At 44.2% G+C, this 22,503-nt stretch overlaps 1 protein-coding gene across 1 annotated transcript in view; it reads right to left on the reverse strand.

Annotated features, from left to right (window-relative positions):
* unc80 (unc-80 homolog (C. elegans)) overlaps positions 1-22,503 on the reverse strand; it is a 505,340-nt gene that overhangs the window by 365,138 nt on the left and 117,699 nt on the right. The window contains exons 15-18 of the mRNA XM_078227718.1: positions 22,071-22,218; positions 12,566-12,714; positions 7,022-7,185; positions 4,149-4,247 (exon numbers count right to left, since the gene is read on the reverse strand). Of these exons, the coding sequence (XP_078083844.1) occupies positions 4,149-4,247; positions 7,022-7,185; positions 12,566-12,714; positions 22,071-22,218 (560 nt within the window). The remainder of the gene's footprint in view (positions 1-4,148; positions 4,248-7,021; positions 7,186-12,565; positions 12,715-22,070; positions 22,219-22,503) is intronic.

The following is a 22,503-nucleotide window of genomic DNA, read 5'->3' on the forward strand; positions in this document are numbered from 1 at the left end:
ACAGGAAAGATCACCTCCCATTCATGGTACATAGCAGAATTAAGAAAATCACAATACCCTGTTTGCTACAAATGTTTTCAATCAGAATAAGACCATTCAGTCACTAGCAGTAGTTAGCTTTCTTAACATCTAAGGCATAATTGACCACAGATGTTACCATCGGAATTCCTGGAGATTTGTTGTGCATCTCGAGGTAGCATCTGATCACAAAACCAGAATCAAGCTATCAGAATGCATTTGTCATCTATTCCAATATTAAACTACCTAGAAAAACGGCTTGAAGATAAAAAGTATCTCCCATATATATGGTTTATGGCAATCCTGTGCAACCTGTCCAGACTGAGCAATTCAAGAACAACCAATGCAAGGAGACCATCAGGATTGATATTGAGGACATAATTAGGAATGTTGAAGAAGAGGTTCAGCTGTCTCAACAGATCAGAGGCCCACAAAGTGTCTCACAGAAAGTCTCCTATGTTCTGGTGGTGTTCTACACACAGCAATGCAGTACTGGCCCAATGTTTGATGTCCCAATTATTCAACCAACTGGGGATTCTATGATTCTGTGTTGCTTTAGACTCACCTCCTCTCTATCACAAAGGACCCGATTTTACCAAAACTCCGCGCCCGTTTTTGGGCGCAAAATCACGGTAAAGTTAGGCGTCGGGCCTATACCGCGATCTGCACCCAATTCCGAGCAGATTGCAGCTTTACCGACACCCGATTTGGTGGCGGGTCCGGCCCGCGCCCGAATCGGGCGGCCCGACGATTTAAATGCATTTGCATGCATTTAAATCGACTTAATGAACCGCGCGCCCAACTCTACCGCCAAATCCCACTTTACCGTCTTCTGGTCCGTTCCGCATCCACGCTGTAAGCGACCTGCAAAATAAAAGTCTGAAGTCGTCGCTGCAGCTTCCGAAGAGCGGGGTCAGAGCCTCGAACGGCTCTCTGACCCAGGTCATCCTCTGGTTGGGGGGCAGTGTTGGGGGTGGAGGAGGGGGGGGCGGGACCTAGATCATCCTCTGGTCAGGGGAGGGGGGGGTAGAAGGAGGGGGGGATGGGAGGAGTAGCGGGGGGCAGGACCCAGATCATCCTCTGGTGGCGGGGGGTGGGGGGGGGGCGGGATCCGCTGCCAGTCTGCGGCCGATCCCTCCTCCCGGAGTGGACATGCGGCCATATTATCATCCAACCAGAGGATGATCTGGGTCCCGCCCCTCCCCCCTCCTCCTCCCTCCCCCCTCCTCCTCCCAACCAGAGGATGATCAGGGTCCCGCTCCCCCCACCTCCCAACCCCCCTCCTCCTCCTATCACCCCCCCCCACCCCACCCCCCCCCCAACCAGAGGATGATATGGGTTCCGCCCCCCTCCTCCCCCCCAACTGCCCCCCCCCATCACAAAAGGATGATCTGGGTCCCGCCCCCCCTCCTCCTCCCACCCCATCCTCCTCCTCCCAACCGCAACCCCCCCGCCACCCCCTCCCGACCAGAGGATGATCGTCAGAGAGCCACTCCCTCCGCTTTCTGCTTTTTTTTTCTTTCGCGCCCGGGTGCGCTCTGTCAGATTTTTTTTGAACTGCGCATGCGCAGTTCAGAGCTCCGATCGGTCCGCCAGTGCTAAGCCCCGCCCACAGCGTGAATCAGACAGGAGCCGGCAAAACGCGTATGGGCGCGCTGGAAAGAGGATTCCAGGCGCGGATCTATTTGACGCCCAGATTCGGCACTTAGCCTCAAAATGGTAAAATCAGGACCAAAGTGTTTACTTCCATTTTCACACATTATGCTCTCCAATTTCCTCAGCCCTTCTACTGTTGAGATCTTATGCATGTCTTCAGGGCCCTTAATACCATGATACTTTCTATCGTGACTTTCACTTTCATAAACTCCCTGTGAAAACAAAATTCTTTTTCATGTATGTTGCTGTACATTATAAAATGTCTTGTGGGACAATGGCAGCACTCCTACTGCTACACTTGAAGTTCCGGTTTTGCGTCCAACACCAGGACTTATTGGCCATGGAAGGAGAGTGCAACACAGTTGAACGAGCTGATGATCAACTTGGAAATCCTCCCACCACCCTCCAAAGGGTAAAAAAAGTATGGGTGCAAATATACAACAACAAAAACTACACGTTAAGACATATTCATGTACCATTCCTCTCCTCCCTAATTGACACTGGTTCCCAAGTCCCCAGTGCTTCAAATTTGAAATCAATGTCTGCATGTTCAAAGACCCCAAAGGCTTTGCCACACACTTTCTCCACAATTTCCTCCAGACTTGTCCCTTATCTCCCTGAAATGTTCTTCAAAGCCTGGTTTCTTATGCAACCCTCCCCCATTTTCTCTACCATTCCTAGCAGAGCAATTAACCACCTGGGTCCTATTCTCTGGACTTATCTCCCTAAATTTTTCTACATGTCCACTCCTTTTCACATTGAAAAAATTCTAGACCCATCTCTCCCAATTTCTGGTTAACCTGCCTCCGCCTTATTCTCATGACTCTGAACTATTCTTCAATGCAGTAATCTCTGAAACACCTTGGGATACTTTTTTGAACATTAGAGATATTTACATTTTAAAAATTTATTTGACAGTCTTTTTTATGTTGATGCTCGGGGTACTATGAATATGATGTTGAAATGATTCCAAGGAGAAATTAATCATTCTTGGTATCCCTGAAACTTGGTTGGGTCATAGTGATGGATTTGAAGTTCAGATGAAAGAATATGAGGAATTCTAAAAATGTAGGTGGCACAAAATTGAAAGAGATATAGCTTTATTTCGTGAAAGAGAACATAACTGCAATAGAAAGGGAAGATATTGGTCAACAGGTTAGAGTTGAAATAATTTGAATGCAACTTTGATCCAAAGCTGATCCTCTGGGGGGAATTTTCCTGTCCCGCCCACCATGGCACAGCCAGAAAATTCCACCCATAGTCTTTGGTTTCCAGAGCAGCAAGTGGAACAACAGAGATCAAATTGGAAGAGTAGCTGGACAAGCTGAATACCTGCAGCATTTTCTGATTTAATTTTTGAACAGGGTGGTGTTATTTGTGGGCAAGATTTAACTATCTATTTGAAACTGCACAATTAAGTTCAGTGGGAGGCAGAAAATGAGTTATTTGTTGCTGCTATTAAGATTGCCTCCTTATTAATCTGATTCAGGAAAGGATTGTTAAGGGCAATTTATTTCACTTACCGCAACCTACAGATTTATGGTGATATTCGGGGCTGGATATCTAGTAAATAGTGATTATCACATAGTTGGATTTCATCAGGATTTCAAATAATGCTACTGATAATTTAGTTATTATCTGAGTTTCATGCCAGGGAAAATTTGGGGATTGTATGTTGGTGTACTCTATAGTGTGAGAATAACTGCAATACAGAAGAAAATTAGGTTTGTATTTTATATATATACCTAAGACGTTATAGAGGAATCTAAGCCAGGTAACTCTAATCGGCTAAATAGGGAGGTTTCTAGAGGAATTAACCTATAATGAAGTATTTTGCTAATTACGATAGATGCAAGTGTCAAGTATAAAAAAAACTGAGGATAACGAAGGCTGACACAAGAAAAATTGTGGTCGTAACAGTAACATTAGTTGTGACAGAAATCAACAAATAAAAACTACAATATCCTTTGACTGATTTACCCAGGCAGCTTAGGTATGAGCATAAAATATGGCTGACAGGTTAGTTATCCTTCCTATTCTATCTCTCAGAATTTGATTCAATCTGCATTTGGCTCTGTAAGTAAGTAATAAAGGTAGGAGGCAAGGCTCCTAGAGTTAGCCTCCAAATTTTCAAGCCCTTCACAGAAACAAACCTTATCTAATAACAGTAGCAGTCATATTTAACCAGCTATTGTAACACTGTTAAAACAAAATGATTAAATTAGCAATTATTCAACTCAAATATTTTACGTGATTGAGTCAAATGCAAAATACAATAAAGCAAGACTTTATTTCAGACTTCTTGTACAACCCTGCATAAAAAATGTTCTTTCAAAAGAAATAGCATCCATAGCATTGGATTATTTCAAGTAATGTAATATTATGGATATCTGAAAGAGATATTCTACCTTTCGGGTGCTGCTTTGGTATGTAATGTATAATTAAAGAAATGTAAGCAATTTCCTGTCACTCACTGTTCTGGAGTCTGAGGAGGGCGACTGGAGACAAGACTACGGCATTCATCTGGTGCTGCTGAGGGCTGTGCTTTATCGGTGCTTGATCCCACTTCAGCTCTGCAATCAACCAAATTCAAATTACTGTACACAAATACAAAACCATGAAGTGGGGCCCAGATTTTCATAACAATATAGATGCGCTCTGTCATGGCAAAAATCCCGAAAATGGCTAAAAATTTTAAGTCCATCCCTGAATCCAGCATCTTCCATGGACTGGAGCCAGGCTGGGCTGTGTGCCTGTGCTATTTGCAGAGGGAGCTGATCATTTATATCACCCGCTGCCTCCACTGAAGAGAGATTTTGGAAGAACAGTGTAGAAAACAGAATGTGCAGATTGGACGAGGTCTGAACTTGGTGGATCCCAGGACATCTTTGGGAGAGGTAATGCACCCTTTGAGAGAGGTAATGCACCCTTTGGGATTGTCAAAAGTGAGCTTGTACTTGTTATACATGAAATAATTGGAGCTGTCAAGCTGTCGAAGAACTGTTCAGCTGACAAAGAACTGCTATAGAGCTGTCCAGTTGTTAAGAGAGTATCCAGCGTCAAGGAAATATTAAAGAGCTGTCCAGTTGTTAAGGAACTTTCAAGGTGTCAAAAAGTTGTCATCCTCATGGGCCTTTATAGTCCAATGCCAATTCAGTGCCGACACATGTTTGCCCATACCCCCCACTCACCACCCTTTGTCCTTCTCTCTCTTTGTCGTCTCACAGTTCTCTGATAGCTTTGATGGTTCTTTGACAACTTGACAGTTATTTGACAGTTCTTTGACACATTTCACAGTTCCAATAGGTTTATGTACTCTTTACACCCAATCATGTTAACTTTTAACAATCCCAAAGGGTGACTTACCTCTCGCAAAGGGGCCTTATCGATCCCAAAGGATGCCTTACCTTGCCCAAAGGTGTCCTCGGACATCATCCAAAGAGGCACCTTACCTCCCCAAAGGAATACGCTGGCAATCTAAAAAGATCTACCAGTTCAAACCTGTTCTTTCCTGGCCTAATCTGAACACTCTGGGTTTCACACTTATGAACCACTGAAATTTCACTTCAACAGAGGGAGTAGATGATTCAGAGAGCCGACTACCTCCGTAAACCCTGGCCTGATTCTAGTCCCGCCTCTGCAAAAATAGGAAATGATGTGTTTGGGGGTGGGATTTATGATTTCTGGGCTCATCTGCCATTTTCGACATGATGGAGTGGCTTTCTATTGTGGCAAAAATCTGGGCCCATGGGTAACAGGACTTGCAAATGCAGATATGTCCCACTGAGATTCTAAATAAATTGATATATCTTTCAATGGATATTTAAGTGTTTCATGTAGATTTCATTATTCATTTATCAAAAAGAACAGAAAGTTAATGGGATATATGAACACCCACTGTTATTGTTCTATCATTCATTGTTTTGTTTCAAGTTTTTTTAAAGTTTATTTATGAGTGTCACAAGTAGACTTACATTAACACTGCAGTAAAGTTACTGTGAAAATCTCCTAGCCACCACACTCCGGCACCTGTTTGGGTACACTGAGGGAGAATTTAGCATGGCCAATGCACCGAACCAGCACGTCTTTTGGACTGTGGGAGGAAGCCAGAACACCCAATGGAAACCTGCACAGACACAGGGAGAATGTGCAGACTCCACACAGACAGCGACCCAAACCAGGAATCGACCCCAGGTCCTTGATGCTGTGAGGCAGCAGTGCTAACCACCGTGCCATCGTGTCACTTTTTTGTTATACATTATTGACACTACAATGAGCTTCCTGAGGGAGACACTGCATGTCCTTCTATGTATAAACCAGACTTTCTGTTTAGTTGCATATACATTCAGCTTTGCAAAGTCAGGATTGTACACGGTGAATTGATCCAAATCAACATTTCAATAATATTAACAAGCAAAAATTGGCATACGGATAGTAGATGATCTAACTGTACAATTTGTTTATTATGATAACAATCAAGCACAAAATCAAAGCAGTAAAGAAAATACTCCACTACGCCAATGCTCATTATGTTAAGAATTATTACAATACCAAATGATGTAACTTAATGAGAGTGCTTTTGTCAATGACTTGTAAGCTGATAAGTTGACCTCTAAATTCCTGTGTTAACTGTGAATTGATTTTTGAGAATTTATCTTATGTGCACCGCATCAAAAGCAACTATTTTAAATAAATAAATCATGTTGCTATCAGGTCTCCAGTGCCATTATTTTTCAGTTCAAGTAGCAATAGCATGAGCACGGGCTTAAATCCAACAATTCACAATCACGATTGGTTTTAATGGAGCAGAGTGGTGAAAAAAATCCCTGGAGATTACAAACTGATGTAAATAATGCTCATGTCACAATTTACTGAAAATTCTATTCTAGTGGAATGGCATAAGCCATAGGTGCAGCACCAGTATCACACAAGTTTTCTGCAAATTCCATATCCATGTTTCAATGAGCATAATGCCAATTTCAGACATTGTGCCCCAGATGTCCAGAGAGCACTCTAATCTAGATGGCTTGCAAAGCATTTACTGCACAGAATGAATGTACACACACTTCCTGCCATTTGTATTCTTATAGCACTCATTTTCCACCTGTAAAACAGGTGCTGTGCATTCAATTTCAAGGCCATAGAGAATAATGTAAATTAGTTATGCATGTGGCAACGTTGTGATGGTCATGGTGCACTGCACCACTCAACCCTTCTGTCTCACAGAAACAAGGACTATTAGCACTTACTTATTAAGCTTTTTCAAATAATAATTGCACCATTGGTCACAGGGAATACAGTCACAGTAAAAAAATTCAATTAAATTGAAGTCATATCAGATGCATACCTTTTGCTGACTGACACTTTCTTTTCTTCAGTGTCATCCGGTTTCTTACCAGGTGTTACCTTGTCTGCACTATCTAGGAGAGCGCTTAGTGCCACCCTTCTAAAAACATTCCCATGAGCCTCTTTGATGAATTGAACAAGTTGACGAATGTCACAATAAAGTCCCTAAAGAAAAGAATCTATGTAAGCACAGTTTATATGAAAATACTAAGGATTCACTCATGAAAAATTAGCTGATTGCAGTTACCCATTTGCCTTTTAGGTTTAAGATTAAAATAAAAATGACTAAACAACTGTAAGAGGTCTCATTTTTAATCATTGTTCCCATCATGTTAATAATGTATATCATCTGTCAGCACAAAATATTTTTTTTCTATCCTCCAACATTATTTGCTTTCTATGTACTTAATACAACCAAAAAGAAATCATAGATGCCAAAGGTATGCCATTTGATTGCAATTTAAAAAGTTGGCTAAAATTAGTGAACCCCAAATAGATTTTCCTAAAAGAAAAATTGAGTTTTCTCATTTTTAATGTACAACCCTTTTACTTGTTGCTTTCTATGTGTTATAAATCTATTTCTATCCAAGGAAATAGGCAACTAAAATCAATTTCAGGCTCAGAACAGATGCTGTTAAATAATTTCACTTTGGGCACTCGAGGAGTTTGATCACACAAAAGATTACGTTAAAACTGAACAGTTCCAATGTCAGTTCACCATAATTTCCATAGAACCATAGAAAATTACAGCTCAGAAACAGGCCTTTTGGCCCTTCTTGTCTGTGCCGAACCATTTTTTGCCTAATCCCACTGACCTGCACTTGGACCATATCTCTCCACACCCCTCTCATCCATGAACCCCTCCAAGGTTTTCTTAAATGTTACCACTTTATCCGGCAGCGCATTCCACACTCCCACCACTCTCTGCGTGAAGAAGCCCCCGCTATTATTCCCTTTAAACTTTTCTCCTTTCACCCTTAACCCATGCCCTCTGGTTTTTTTCTCCCCTAGCCTCAGCGGAAAAAGCCTGCTTGCATTCACTCTATCTATACCCATCAAAATCTTATACACCTCTATCAAATCTCCCCTCAATCTTCTACGCTCCAGGGAATCAAGTCCCAACCTATTCAATCTCTCTCTGTAACTCAGCTTCTCAAGTCCCGGCAACATCCTTGTGAACCTTCTCTGCACTCTTTCAACCTTATTTACCTCCTTCCTGTAACTAGGTGACCAAAACTGTACACAATACTCCAAATTCGGCCTCACCAATGCCTTATATAACCTTACCATAACACTCCAACTTTTATACTCGATACTCCGATTTATAAAGGCCAATGTTCCCTATTACAAACATTTGCGGTGTAAAATTGGGATTGGTAGTATAGTTGGTTGGTCACTACAATTGCCCTTTGGGGGCTAACCATCCTAGGCCCAACCATCTTCAACTGCTTCATCAATGACCTTCCTTCCATCATAAGGTCAGATGTGGGCATGTTCGCTGACGACTGCACAATGTTCAGCACCATTCGCAATTCCTCAGATACTGAAGCAGTCCATGAGTGCAGCAAGACCTAGGCAATACCAAAGCTTGGGCTGGCAAGTGACAAAGAGCAAAGAACAAAGAGGCCCTCCGATCCTCCAAGCCTGCACCAACCATACTGCCCGAATTAACAAAAACCCCTACTCTTTCAGGGACCATAACCCTCTATTCCCATCCTATTCATGTATTTGTCAAGACGTCCCTTAAAAGTCACTATCGTATCTGCTTCCACTACCTCCCCCGGCAGTGAGTGCCAGGCACTCACCACCCTCTGTGTAAAAAACTTGCCTCATACATCTCCTTTAAACCTTGCCACTCGCACCTTAAATCTATGCCTCCTAGTAATTGACTCTTCCACCCTGGGAAAAAGCTTCTGACTATCCACTCTGTCCATGCCCCTAATACTCTTGCAGACTTCTATCAGGTCGCCCTTCAGCCTCCATTATTCCAGTGAGAACAAACCAAGTTTCTCCAACCTCTCCTCATAGCTAATGCCCCCCCATACCAGGCAACAGCCTGGTAAATCTTTTCTGTACCCTCTCCAAAGCCTCCACATCCGTCTGGTGGTAGTGTGGTGACTAGAATTGAACAGTATATTCTAAGTGTGGCTGAACTAAGGTTCTATAAAGCTGCAATATGACTTGCCAATTTTTGAACTCAATGCCACAGCCGATGAGGCAAGCATGCCATATGCCTTCTTGACAACATCTGCATCTGCGTTGCCACTTTCAGCGAACTGTGTACCTGTACACCCAAATCCCTCTGACTATCAATACTCTTAAGGGTTCTGCCATTTACTGGATATTTCTCATCTGTATTTGACCTTCCAAAATGCATTACCTCACATTTGTCTGGATTAAATGCCATCTGCCATCTCTCCGCCCAAGTCTCCAACTGATCTATATCCTATAGTGACCTGGTCTCAGCGAGAGGACCTTTCATCTATATCCTGCTGTATCCTCTGACGGTGCTCAGCGCTATTTGCAATTCCACCAACCTTTGTGTTGTCTACAAACTTACTAATCAAACCAGTTACATTTTCCTCCAAATCATTTATATATATTACAAGCAGCAAAGGTCCCAGCACTGATCCTTGAGAAATGCCACTTGTCACAGCCCTCCATTCAGAAACGCACCCTTCCACTGCTACCCTCTGTCTTCTATGGCCGAGCCAGTTCTGTATCCATCTTGTCAGCTCACCTCTGATCCTGTGCGACATCACTTTCTGTACCAGTCTGCTATGAGGGACCTTGTCAAAAGCCTTACTAAAGTCCATGTAGACAGCATCCACTGCCCTACCCTCATCAATCATCTTCGTCACTTCCTCGAAAAACTCAATCAAGTTAGTGAGACAAGACCTCCCCTTCACAAAACCATCGACCAGAAACTAAACTTAGCTCGCCATATAAATACCGTGTCTACAAGAGCAGGTCAAGGGCTAGATACCCTATGGTAAATAACTCACCTCCTGACTTCCCAAAGCCTGTCTACCATCTCCAAGGCACAAATCTGGTGTGTGAAAAGTCTCCATTTGCTTGGATGAGTGCAGCTGCAAAAACTCAAGAAGATTGACACCATCCAGAACAAAGCAGCCCGCTTGATTGGCACCTCATCCACAAACTTTCACTCACTCTGCCATCAACGTACAGTGGCAGCAGTGTGGAGTATCTACAAGATGCACTGCAGGTACTCACCAAGACTCCTTAGACAGCACATTCCAAACCCACAACCTCTACCATCCAGAAGGACAAGGGCAGCAAATACATGGGAGCATCACCATCTGGAAGTTCTCTTCCAAATCACTCACCATCATGACTTGGAAACATATTGCCATTCCTTCACTGTCGCTGGGTTAAAATCCTGGAACTCCCTCCCTAACAGCACTGTGGATGTGCCTATGCCACATGGACTGCTATCCCTGTCTCAAGGGCAATTGGAATTGGGCAATAAATGCTAACCTAGCCAGCAAAAGCCACATCCTATGCATGAATAAAATGGCATTTGCTGTGTGCATGCATACTTCAGAGGTGAAATTTGCAAGATTACATATTGGCAGGCCCTTTAGTTTGCATGGCTGATCTGATAACTTCAAATCTGAATTCCACCTACCCCTGAAAATTTGTTACTTCCTTACTTATCAAGAATCTATCCACGTAGGCTGTAAAAATATTCAAAGTCTCTGTTTCCATCTCCTTTTCAGGAAGAGCGTTCCAAAGACTCTCAACCTTCTGTGAGAATAAATCTTGCCTCTTCATTTTATCAGGATGTGATAATATTTCATGAACACTGCTCGACAATCACCAGGCAAGAGTGTTCTCTTCCTGTTGGGGAACACTTCAGTGGTCACGGGCATTCGGCCTCTGATCTTCGGGTAAGTGTTCTCCAAGGCGGCCTTCACGGCACACGACAGCGCAGAGTCGCTGAGCAGAGACTGATAGCCAAGTTCCGCACACATGAGGATGGCCTCAAACGTGATCTTGGGTTCATGTCACACTATCTGTAACCCCCGTAACGACTTGCCTGGGCTTGCAAAATCTCACTAACTGTCCTGTCTGGAGACAATACACATCTCTTTAACCTGTGCTTAACGCTCTCTCCACTCACATTGTCTGTACCTTTAAGACTTGATTACCTGTAAAGACTCGCATTCGAACCATTATTTTGTAAATTGAGTTTGTGTCTTTATATGCCCTGTTTGTGAACAGAACTCCCACTCACCTGACGAAGGGGCAGCGCTCCGAAAGCTAGTGGCTTTTGCTACCAAATAAGCCTGTTGGACTTTAACCTGGTGTTGTGAGACTTCTTACTGTGTCCCATAAAGATACAGGAAATCTCTTGTCGTTTCTACCTCCTCGACCAAGGCTTCCAGTGCAAAGATGAAAGACCATGAAGCCCATTCTCTCCTATGTTATGCCATTATTCAATCTCTCTCAGGTCAGATTCACTTCACTTCCCAGGTCAGATTGCAAGAACCTGCTCCACTCACAATGCAAATCCACTTTAAAAGCTACAGGTTAACTGTAAGCAATGCAGATGTGTTTTAAGTGGTGCGATCCAATCACAATACCGGCCTCCTCCTCAGCAGTCAGCATTGGCTGGATGTTGAAATCATTTAAAGCAAGCAGCCAGTATCAAGGTGTCATGCTGCCAACATTGCAGTCAACAGGAATAGGTTCATAGCACACTGTGACTGAATTTAGACTCCCCGATTCCAGGTAAATCACTGGAAAGGTTAAGGACTAATATTTATTGACTTTCTAATAAGAAGCTTCTCTTGGATATTAATTTCCATGCAAATATTATTATAAATATTAATTTATTATTCTTATAAAGCGACGCACCATGAAGACAATAGCCTGTAACCTCCTGGCTCCCCTGTGTTGGGAAACCTCTCAGTAGTTCCCAGGTAATGGGTTTACACAGTAATTGTCCAAAAACCAACCTGAACTTCCTGATGTGCCCCCGGTTAGATGTTGGATTCCCTGTCACCCCCCCCCTCCGGTTCTGAGCCGACTGAGGACTGTCCAACCACCCCTGAACCAACCTGACCCCCCCATCATGACTTGACACCCACACTCCCGGTCTGCTCCTCGTCCCCCCGATATCTGAACAATCTCCACCCACCCAGTTGTCCGCTCCCCACCCCGAGGTCCAACCTCCCCCACCAACCAAATCCCATACATTTATCATTGATACAATCTTCTCCCTGACATGCTATTTTCAATGGGACCTTAAACTCACCTTCTTTACGGTAGTTAGTGCTGTAAAAAATGGGGACGTATCCTCTTTTGCTCCAATTCTTTTAGACTCCAATTGGACCCTGTGATGTATTGTGCTGCCTGGGTCCCATCCGGCCTGAGTCAGGAAGGTCAGGTGAGACAGGCATGCATGAAATATGGTGCAGGTAAGTCAGTACAGAGTGGCAATCTGAAGCTAATTGCCACTCCGAGGATGTTATGGCCCAATATAAAACTCATGACAAATTGACTTCCAGGAGACTCTTACCAGATTTTCAGCACTGTGCAATTCATGTGTAGTGGATGCACATCGTGTGATCAGAGGTTTGAACATGCAGCTCACAATAATTGCTTCCATACTTCGTGCAGCTGATTTACTGTCACCAGTGGTAAAATTATTTCCAAATCCGGCCTTGTCTAAACGTATAGAAAATACAAACAAATATTTTATTTGCTAAGGTCCACGTTCACATCCTTCTGTCCTTTTTAACCAATTACAATTAATTTTCTTTCAGCCATGCTTAATCCTCCTCAATCTCCCACTACTCATTCCCAATGGTCAGCAAATCATTTATTTATTCACGTGTGTCAGCACATCAATAACATGACAATTTGCAAATAATAGCTGCTTTTTGTTATGAAGCTCAAACTGTTTGAGTCAACAGCCAATTTTCAAAATATATTTCTTAACATAATCATTGTGCTTGCTAGTAATTCAAACTGTTTTTTAACCATAGAAAATCAGCTTCTATCTTTTTAATGCATTCATAGAAACTAGAAGCAGGAGTAGGCCATTTGGCCTTTCAAGCCTGCTCCGCCATTCATTTTGATCATGGCTGATTATCGAATTCAATATCCTCATCCCCCTTCCCCCATATCCCTTGATCCCTTCAGCCCCAAGTGCTATATCTAATTTCTTCTTGAAATCAGACAACGTTTTGGCCTCAACTACATTTGGTGGTTGTGAATTCCATACATTCACCAACCTCTGGGTGAAGAAATTTCTCCTCAGATCAGTTCGAAAAGGTTTCCTTTCCCTCAAACTATGGCCTCTATTTCTGCACTCCCCCAAAATTGGGAGCATTCTTTCTGAATCTACCCTATCTAACCCTGTTAGAATTTTATAAGTTTCTATGAGATCCCATCTCACTCTTTTAAACTTCAATGAATATAATCCTAACCAACTTAGCCTCTCCTCACATGACAGACCTGCCATCCCAGGAATCAGTCTGGTAAACCGTCGCTGTACTCCCTCTATAGCAAGGAAATCCTTCCTCAGATAAGGACACCAAAACTGCACACAATATTATGTGTGGCCTCACCAAGGCCCCATACAATTGCAGCAAAACATCACTATCCCGACACTCAAATCTTCTCACTATTCAGGCCAATATACCATTTGCCTTCCGTACTGCCTGCTGTAGCTGCGCGCTTACTTTCAGCGACTGATGCACGAGGACTCCAAGGTCTCGTTGAGTATCCAGCTTTCTCAATTTACACCCATTCAAGTAATTCCGACTCAACATTTTAATAATGTTATTTCCCACACCACCCAATTTCCTCCCCTCTTCCTCATAAGTGTAATTGTGGCTCAGTGTAAAGCAAGCTCTCACTTCTGACTCAGGTGGCTATGGATTCAAGTCCCACAATAGAGACCTGAGTACAAAAAAAGACTGACACTAGAATGCAGTACTGGATAAGACCTCCAATTTCAGAGATGCCACCTTTCTAAAGAAAGACATGTTGAGCAGGACTTGAGCAAAGTACTTTGCTACTTTGAGCAGAGTAGTGGATTTGGATGAAATCAAGTAGAATATGTCACAAAGGAACAGGATGTTGAGCAAAGATAACAGGGCATCCATGTCTAAGAGGATTGGATGGGATAAATGCTGAGAAACTGTTTCCCCGTCTGAAAAATTTTGCTCTCAGGTTAAGAGTCCAGTCATTTAGGACTGAGATGAGCAGAAAATTATTCACTCAGAGGGTGCAGATCTTTGGAATTCTCTACCCAGGAGGGCTGCAGGTGTTCATTCATTGAGTACATTGAATACCCTTAAGAGTATTGATAGGCAAAGGGATCTGGGTGTACAGGTATACAGGTCACTGAAAGTGGCAATGCAGGTGGAGAAGGTTGTCAAGAAGGCATACAGCATGCTTGCCTTCATCAGCCGGCGCATTGAGTTTAAAAATTGGCAAGTCATGTTGCAGCTTTATAGAACCTTAGTTAGGCCACACTTGGAATATAGTGTTCAATTCTGGTCGCCACACTACCAGAAGGATGTGAAGGTTTTGGAGAGGGCACAGAAAAGATTTACCAGGATGTTGCCTGGTATGGAAGGCATTAGCTATTAGGAGAGGTTGGAGAAACTTGGTTTGTTCTCACTGGAACGACGGAGGTTGAGGGGCGACCTGATAGAATTCTACAAGATTGTGAGGGGCATAGACAGAGTGGATAGTCAGAAGCTTTTTCCCAGGGTGGAAGAGTCAATTACTAGGGGGCACAGGTTTGAGGTGCGAGGAGCAAGGTTTAAAGGAGATGTACGAGGCAGATTTTTTACACAGAGGGTGCTGGGTGCCTGGAACTCGTTTCTGGGGGAGGTAGTGGAAGCGGATACGGTAGTGACTTTTAAGGGGCGTCTTGACAAATACATGAATAGGATGGGAATAGAGAGATATGGTCCCCGAAAGGGTAGAGGGTTTTAGTTAAGTCGGGCAGCATGGTCGGTGCAGGCTTGGAGGGCCGAAGGGCCTGTTCCTGTGCTGTAATTTTCTTTGTTCTCTTTGTACATTCAATGTCAAAATCAATAGACTTTTGGAGAGTAAAGAAATTATGGGTTCTGAGGATAGGGCAGGAACGTAGAGTTGAAATCAAGGATGAGCTATGATTTTATCAAATGACAGAGCAGGCTCAAGTGACCTTGAGTGCTCCTAATTCTTTTGTTCCTCTCTAAAAGCTATATCCCAGTATCTCAACTAAATAGATAATTTAATTAAGTGAACCTAGATGGTGAATCTCTTTGGCTGTTCAACTATGGGAACACCACAGCTAGGTCAATCACTTGACGTCAATAGACATAAACAGTGGTGTATATCACAGAAGGAGATTCTCTGCCAATTGTGTTTGTGATGTGGAGATGCTGGCGTCGGACTGGGGTAAACACAGTAAGAAGTTTAACAACACCAGGTTAAAGTCCAACAGGTTTATTTGGCAGCAAATGCCACGAGCTTTCAGAGCACTGCCCCTTCCTCAGGTGGAGTGGAGATCAGCTCACAAACAGGGCAGACACAAACTCAATTTACAGAATAATGATTGGAATGCAGTCTTTACAGATAATCAAGTCTTAAAGGTACAAACAATGTGAGTGGAGAGAGCATTAAGCACAGGTTAAAGAGATGTGTATTGCCTCCAGACAGGACAGCCAGTGAGATTCTGCAAGTCCAGGCAAGCTGTGGGGGTTACAGATAGTGTGACATGAACCCAAGATCCCGGTTGAGGCCGTCCTCATGTGTGCGGAACTTGGCTATCAGTTTCTGCTCAGCGACTCTGCGCTGTCGTGTGTTGTGAAGGCCGCCTTGGAGAATGCTTACGTGAAGATCAGAGGTCGAATGCCCGTGACTGCTGAAGTGCTCCCAACAGGAAGAGAACAGTCTTGCCTGGTGATTGTCAAGCGGTGTTCATTCATCCGTTGTCGTAGTGTCTGCATGGTTTCCCCAATGTACCATGCCTCGGGACATCCTTTCTTGCAGCGTATCAGGTAGACGACGTTGGCCGAGTTGCAAGAGTATGTACTGTGTACCTGGTGGATGGTGTTCTCACGTGAGATGATGGCACCAGTGTCGATGATCCGGCACGTCTTGCAGAGGTTGCTGTGGCAGGGTTGTGTGGTCACTGTACTTCTGAAGGCTGGGTAGTTTGCTGTGGACAATGGTCTGTTTGAGGTTGTGCGGTTGTTTGAAGGCAAGAAGTGGGGGTGTGGGGATGGCCTTGGCGAGATGTTCATCTTCATCAATGACATGTTGAAGGCTCCGGAGGAGATGCCGTAGCTTCTCCGTTCTGGGGAAGTACTGGACGACGAAGGGTACTCTGTCCACCGTGTCCCGTGTTTGTCTTCTGAGGAGGTCAGTGCGGTTTTTCACTGTGGCGCGTCGGAACTGTCGATCGATGAGTCGAGCGCCATATCCTGTTCTTAGGAGGGCATCTTTCAGCGTCTGGAGGTGTCTGTTGCAATCCTCCTCATCCAAGCAGATCCTGTGTATATGGAGGGCTTGTCCGTAGGGGATGGCTTCTTTAACGTGTTTAGGGTGGAAGCTGGAGAAGTGGAGCACCGTGAGGTTATCTGTGGGCTTGCGGTATAGTGAGTGCTGAGGTGACCGTCCTTAATGGAGATGCGTGTGTCCAAGAATGCAACCGATTCTGGAGAGTAGTCCATGGTGAGTCTGATGGTGGGATGGAGCTTGTTGATGTCATCATATAGTTGTTTCAGTGATTGTTCACCATGAGTCCAAAGGAAGAAAATGTCATCGATGTATCTAGTGTATAGCATTGGTTGAAGGTCCTGTGCGGTGAAGAAGTCTTGTTCGAACCTGTGCATGAAGATGTTGGCATATTAAGGTGCGTATTTTGGTCACCATGGCTGTTCCGTGTGTCTGGATGAAGAACTGGTTTTTGAAGGTGAAGGCATTGTGGTCCAGGATGAAGCGGATGAGTTGTAAAATTGCATCTGGAAACTGGCAGTTGTCGGCGCTGAGCACTGAGGCCATTGCAGCAATGCCGTCATCGTGGGGGATGCTGGTGTAGAGTGCCGAGACATCCATTGTGACGAGGAATGCTCCTGGGTCAACAGCTCCATGTGTGCCGAGTTTCTGTAGGAAGTCCGTAATGTCGCGACAAAAGCTGGGGGTTCTTAGTACAATGGGTTTCAGGATGCCCTCGACATAGCCGGAGAGGTTCTCACACAGGGTCCCATTGCCCAATACGATGGGACGGCCGGGTGTGTTTGCCTTGTGCCTCCGAACATACACATGAACATCTCGCCAAGGCCATCCCCACACCCCCACTTCTTGCCTTCAAACAACCGCACAACCTCAAACAGACCATTGTCCGCAGCAAACTACCCAGCCTTCAGGAGAACAGTGACCACGACACCACACAACCCTGCCACAGCAACCTCTGCAAGACGTGCCGGATCATCGACACAGGTGCCATCATCTCACGTGAGAACACCATCCACCAGGTACACGGTACATACTCTTGCAACTCGGCCAACGTCGTCTACCTGATATGCTGCAGGAAAGGATGTCCCGAGGCATGGTACATTGGGGAAACCATGCAGACACTACGACAACGGATGAATGAACACCGCTTGACAATCACCAGGCAAGACTGTTCTCTTCCTGTAGGGAGCACTTCAGCAGTCACGGGCATTCGGCCTCTGATCTTCACGTAAGCATTCTCCAAGGCGGCCTTCACAACACACGACAGCGCAGAGTCGCTGAGCAGAAACTGATAGCCAAGTTCCGCACACATGAGGACGGCCTCAACCGGGATCTTGGGTTCATGTCACACTATCTGTAACCCCCACAGCTTGCCTGGACTTGCAGAATCTCACTGGCTGTCCTGTCTGGAGACAATACACATCTCTTTAACCTGTGCTTAATGCTCTCTCCACTCACATTGTTTGTACCTTTAAGACTTGATTATCTGTAAAGACTGCATTCCAATCATTATTTTGTAAATTGAGTTTGTGTCTCTGTATGCCCTGTTTGTGAGCTGATCTCCACTCCACCTGAGGAAGGGGCAGCGCTCCGAAAGCTCGTGGCATTTGCTGCCAAATAAACCTGTTGGACTTTAACCTGGTGTTGTTAAGCTTCTAATTGTGTTTGTGCCAGATCCCTATCAGAGCAATTCAAAACTGAACTGGCTCGCTTCTTCTGCTTCAAGCTTATCCAATTTTTCCTTAAAGGCGCAATGATTCCTGCCTCCACCATGTAACAAAGGACAATGACATTTATTGGCAACACAGCATTTCATTTTCCAACAAAACTATATAAAGAATTTTATTTCTGAGCCACCACCTTACTCTCTTCCTGGTAGTTTTATTTTAACGATTCCAGTCATTTACTTTCCATAGAGTCATAGAGATTTACAGCATGGAAACAGGCCAACTTCGGCCCAACTTCCCAATTGAGGGAATTAGTGGCCGTGATTCTCCAATCGTGACCCGCAACTTTTCTGTCCGGTCGCAGTGGGAGACGCGGGTCTCTGGCCTTGAACAGGGATTTGCGCATGCGCCGGGAATGCATGCGCATTTCCCAGAGCCAGCGAACAGTTGCTGGTCAGAGCATGCTGGAAACCGGCAGGAAGGCAGGTAAGTAATTTAAATCTTTTTTGAAGGTATTTCAAATATATGTATTAGCTCATTATCGGGACATTTCAGGTCCCAATTGAATCTCCCACTCCGCCAGGAGTACTTCATTCCAGCGGGGTTTGGACTAGCTCCCCACATTCAGGGAACTAGTGGGAGACTCTGCCGGAATGAAGGGGGGGCAATTGGGGCCCCCCAGGGGGTCGGGTGGCGGGGATGTGTGCCCCCTGGGCATGGGCACCCTGGCAGTGCCAGCCTGTGCTCCCTGGCACTGCCCAAGGGGCAACGTGCCCATGCCCAGGGGCAGTGTCAAGGGGGCAGGGCCTATTATGGGCGGAGCCTAGGGGTGATCAGTGGGAATAGGGGATCCCGCTGCCATTCTGCAGACAGGATTGGTCTGGGATGGAGGGAGGGCAGCGATTGAGGCGAGCTGAGGGGGGAGGGTGGCCTGCCGGGGGGGATGGAGGGCTGTCTCCGGGGGGGGGGTCTGACCCGGGGTGGAGGGGTGTCAGCAGAGGGAGGGGCCTGCTGGGGTGAGGGGGTTGGGGGGTTCACCACTGCTGGGGGGGGAGGGGAAGGGTGGGTAAGCTGTACATCGGGGTGCTCCGGGGCGTGCGGGGTCAGGGCTGGCCCGGGAATTGCTGTGGGGACCGCAATTGGTCTGTGGGGGGCGGGGGGAGGGGGCTGGCCAGCTCGATCGCTGGCCAGCAAATGGGGAGTCCGACAGATCGGGACCACTGCGCATGCGCAGAATCATGATGTGGAGATGTCGGCGTTGGACTGGGGTAAACACAGAAGAGTTTCTGTAAACTCTTACATGCGCAGAGTTCGAGAACTGTCAAACTCTGGCGTGAATAGGCCCCGACCCCCTGGGGTATTAATGAGATTCACGACTGGGATCTCTGCAGTACACAGAGTGCAGAGATTCAGGTGAGAAGCTGAACTGAGGAAACAGTCGGGATTTAGAACAGTTCTCCCACCAATTCAGCACTTTTGGGAGAATCGCGGCCAGTATTTCTCCTTGAAATTTTAAAAAGTGTTATTAAATTTCCTCCTCGCCTCTACCGCTGCAATGCAAATAGTCCCATAATTTCCAAGTTTTTCCTCATAGCTATAATTTCCCATCACTTGCAGCATCTTGAACAGGCAGCACGGTGGCTCAGTGGTTAGTACTGCTGCCTCATAGCGCCAGGGACCCAGGTTCGATTCCTGTCTCGGGTGACTATGTGGAGTTTGCACATTCTCCCCGTGTCTGCATGGGTTTCCTCCGGGTGCTTTGGTTTTCTCCCACACTTGAAAGATGTGCAGGTTAGGTTGATTGGCCATGGTAAATTGCCCCATAGTGTAAGGGGTATAGCAGGGTAAATATGTGGGGCTAGGGGGATAGGGCCTGGGTGGATTGTGGTCGGTGCAGACTCAATAAGCAGAATGGCCTCCTTCTGCACTGTAGGAATTCTATGATCTTGGTGGATGGAGGCTTCAATATGTTTGTATGTGGCATCTAAAACTGTACGCAGTACCCCAACTGCAGCTTAACCAATGTTTATACAAATGTACTAATGCTTCTTTACTCTTGGCCTCATCTCTAAATTCCAAAATGCTATTTGCATTTATTTATGGCATTATCTATCTTCAGTCATATATTTGAACCCACCAATCTCTCTGTTCATTCAGCACTTTTACCTTCCTTCACTGGATGCATATTTCCGCATCTTTCCTCCAAATAAAACAAAAATTACCTCACACTCATCCAAATTAAATTATGCCAAAATGTTGTGATCTTTCCATCAATCTGTATAAAATCTTGTACAGTCCTACCCATTTCTTGCAAACACACCCCACTGTTATGCCCTATTTTCTGTCTGTATAGCAATTCTGTACCTATGCTGCTGCACTAGATATCAATTAGGAGTATAATCTGACAAAGGTTCTTCCCTGCCTTTATTCAGTTGTACTGAGGCTAACTAAAACATCAACCTCTGCTGTTCTGGTTGAAATTAATTCATTCAGCACTGTGACCTTTCTGGAAGCTATGACTCATGCATCAACTGGTCCAGCAGTGCAAAATAAGTCTTCAATTGAAATTTGCACCAATACTTGCAAGTCTCATATAGAAAAGAACGCTTTCAAAAGCCTTTCCAAAGAAACTATACACATCTTTCAATAGCTGGCATTTTGATGGAAAAATATAAACTAGTGAATCATTTTCCTGATACACACTTCAATTTCAATGTTTCTGTCACAAACAGCACACTGATACAGCTTAAAGCTCTTTTCTTCATCCAACAATTGACTTTAACTTAACTTCAAAAAGTTTTAAAGCCAAAGCAATTTTAAACAGCTTCAATGCAGCATTCCCAAATAAGGCTTTGCAATCATAAGCCTCCCATGCAACATCCTTTACTTATGGATAAAGGAAAAATAAAATGTACTTACCTGTGGTAGGCCTCCCGATTGGAGCCACCAATTTTCCTGTTTCAAAGAGGCTGGGGCGCCTAAAGCGGACGTTGCAACCCCCAGCTGATCGGATCTGAATACCTAGTGCTATTAAAGAAATTTTTGGAAAATAAATGGCTGTTAAAGAAACTAAAAAATGAACATGAGGAGAGGACATCCACATCTCGGGATATCTCAAAAAAAATATTCCAGTGAGATTTTTAACAACAGACAGGAAGCTTTAGATCCTTCATGCAAACTGTTGAGTTTTATGGAAGGTGAGGACCACCTAGTTTGGTATTACATGTGAACTCTAGGTAACCCCACCCTCTCTTTAACAGGAAAAATGGTAGCTGCAATTTTTAGGAAGAAAATGTTGTTTATTCAGTCTTTTAGATGTAGAGATTGATTCAAAATTGGCGGGACGGGGGGGGGGGGGGGGCGGCGAAGAGAGAGGCATTGTGAAAGAATTATGATTTCAAGCATCAATCTCCAAGTTTACAGAATCATATCTTCATGTCTCTTTTTCAGTTTTCCAAATGTTGATGATGCAGCAGTTTGGTGCACCAAAGGATCATACCATGTTGTTGTTGTGATTCTTCACACAATGACTACTCCATCTCAACAATGCTAACAGAGAAAAACACAAGAAGGGCTGGGTGTTTTTCTATTTTATAGGAGTGAATTAGTGGACAATTCACCCTACACTATTTATACGGATGTACTACTGATCAATTCAAGAGGCTTACAGAATAGAGCATGGAGAACTTGGAGAGAAAAAAGAAAGAACAATGAAATGGCAAAAAATCTGATTTTTACAGGATTGCAATACAACCCAACTGAAAGTCAAATAGACACAAGTAAATAGATCTTGTAACTATTTGTATATAATCAAACCCTAATGATTATATACTTAACGACTGCCACATACAAAAAAAAGAATAATTTGATAGAAAGAATTGCTGTACTTACTGTCAGTAACTGGTTCCATGCAAAACCCTAGCAAAGCATGTAAGAAATCCACTACATTGTTCAGGGAATCCTTGTTCACATACTCCCGCAAAGTTTGACGAAACTGTACTTTGCTAAGTTTGTACAATCTAGTAAGGCAGTTCTGTGCCTAAAATGATTAATATATTTTAAAATAAACAATGCTTAGTAATAGCTAACAGTAATCTTCAACAAGTTTATATAAAATTGATGCTAGCATCAGAATTTTCAGTGAAAGATTAATAAAGCAACGTTATTGCATTCAGGTGTATATCATATCAAGGAAGCAATAAATTGATTGAGTGAGAGAAGATACACTTCAGTACAGTACTGTAGATCATAGTTCCATAACATTGAAGAAGTGTTGTCCTATTTTTCTCGTCAAAGGTGACAATGGTTCAGGCTACAATTCAAT

The sequence above is a fragment of the Mustelus asterias genome, chromosome 14 (genome assembly GCF_964213995.1).
Source record: "Mustelus asterias chromosome 14, sMusAst1.hap1.1, whole genome shotgun sequence".
Classification (NCBI taxonomy): domain Eukaryota; kingdom Metazoa; phylum Chordata; class Chondrichthyes; order Carcharhiniformes; family Triakidae; genus Mustelus; species Mustelus asterias.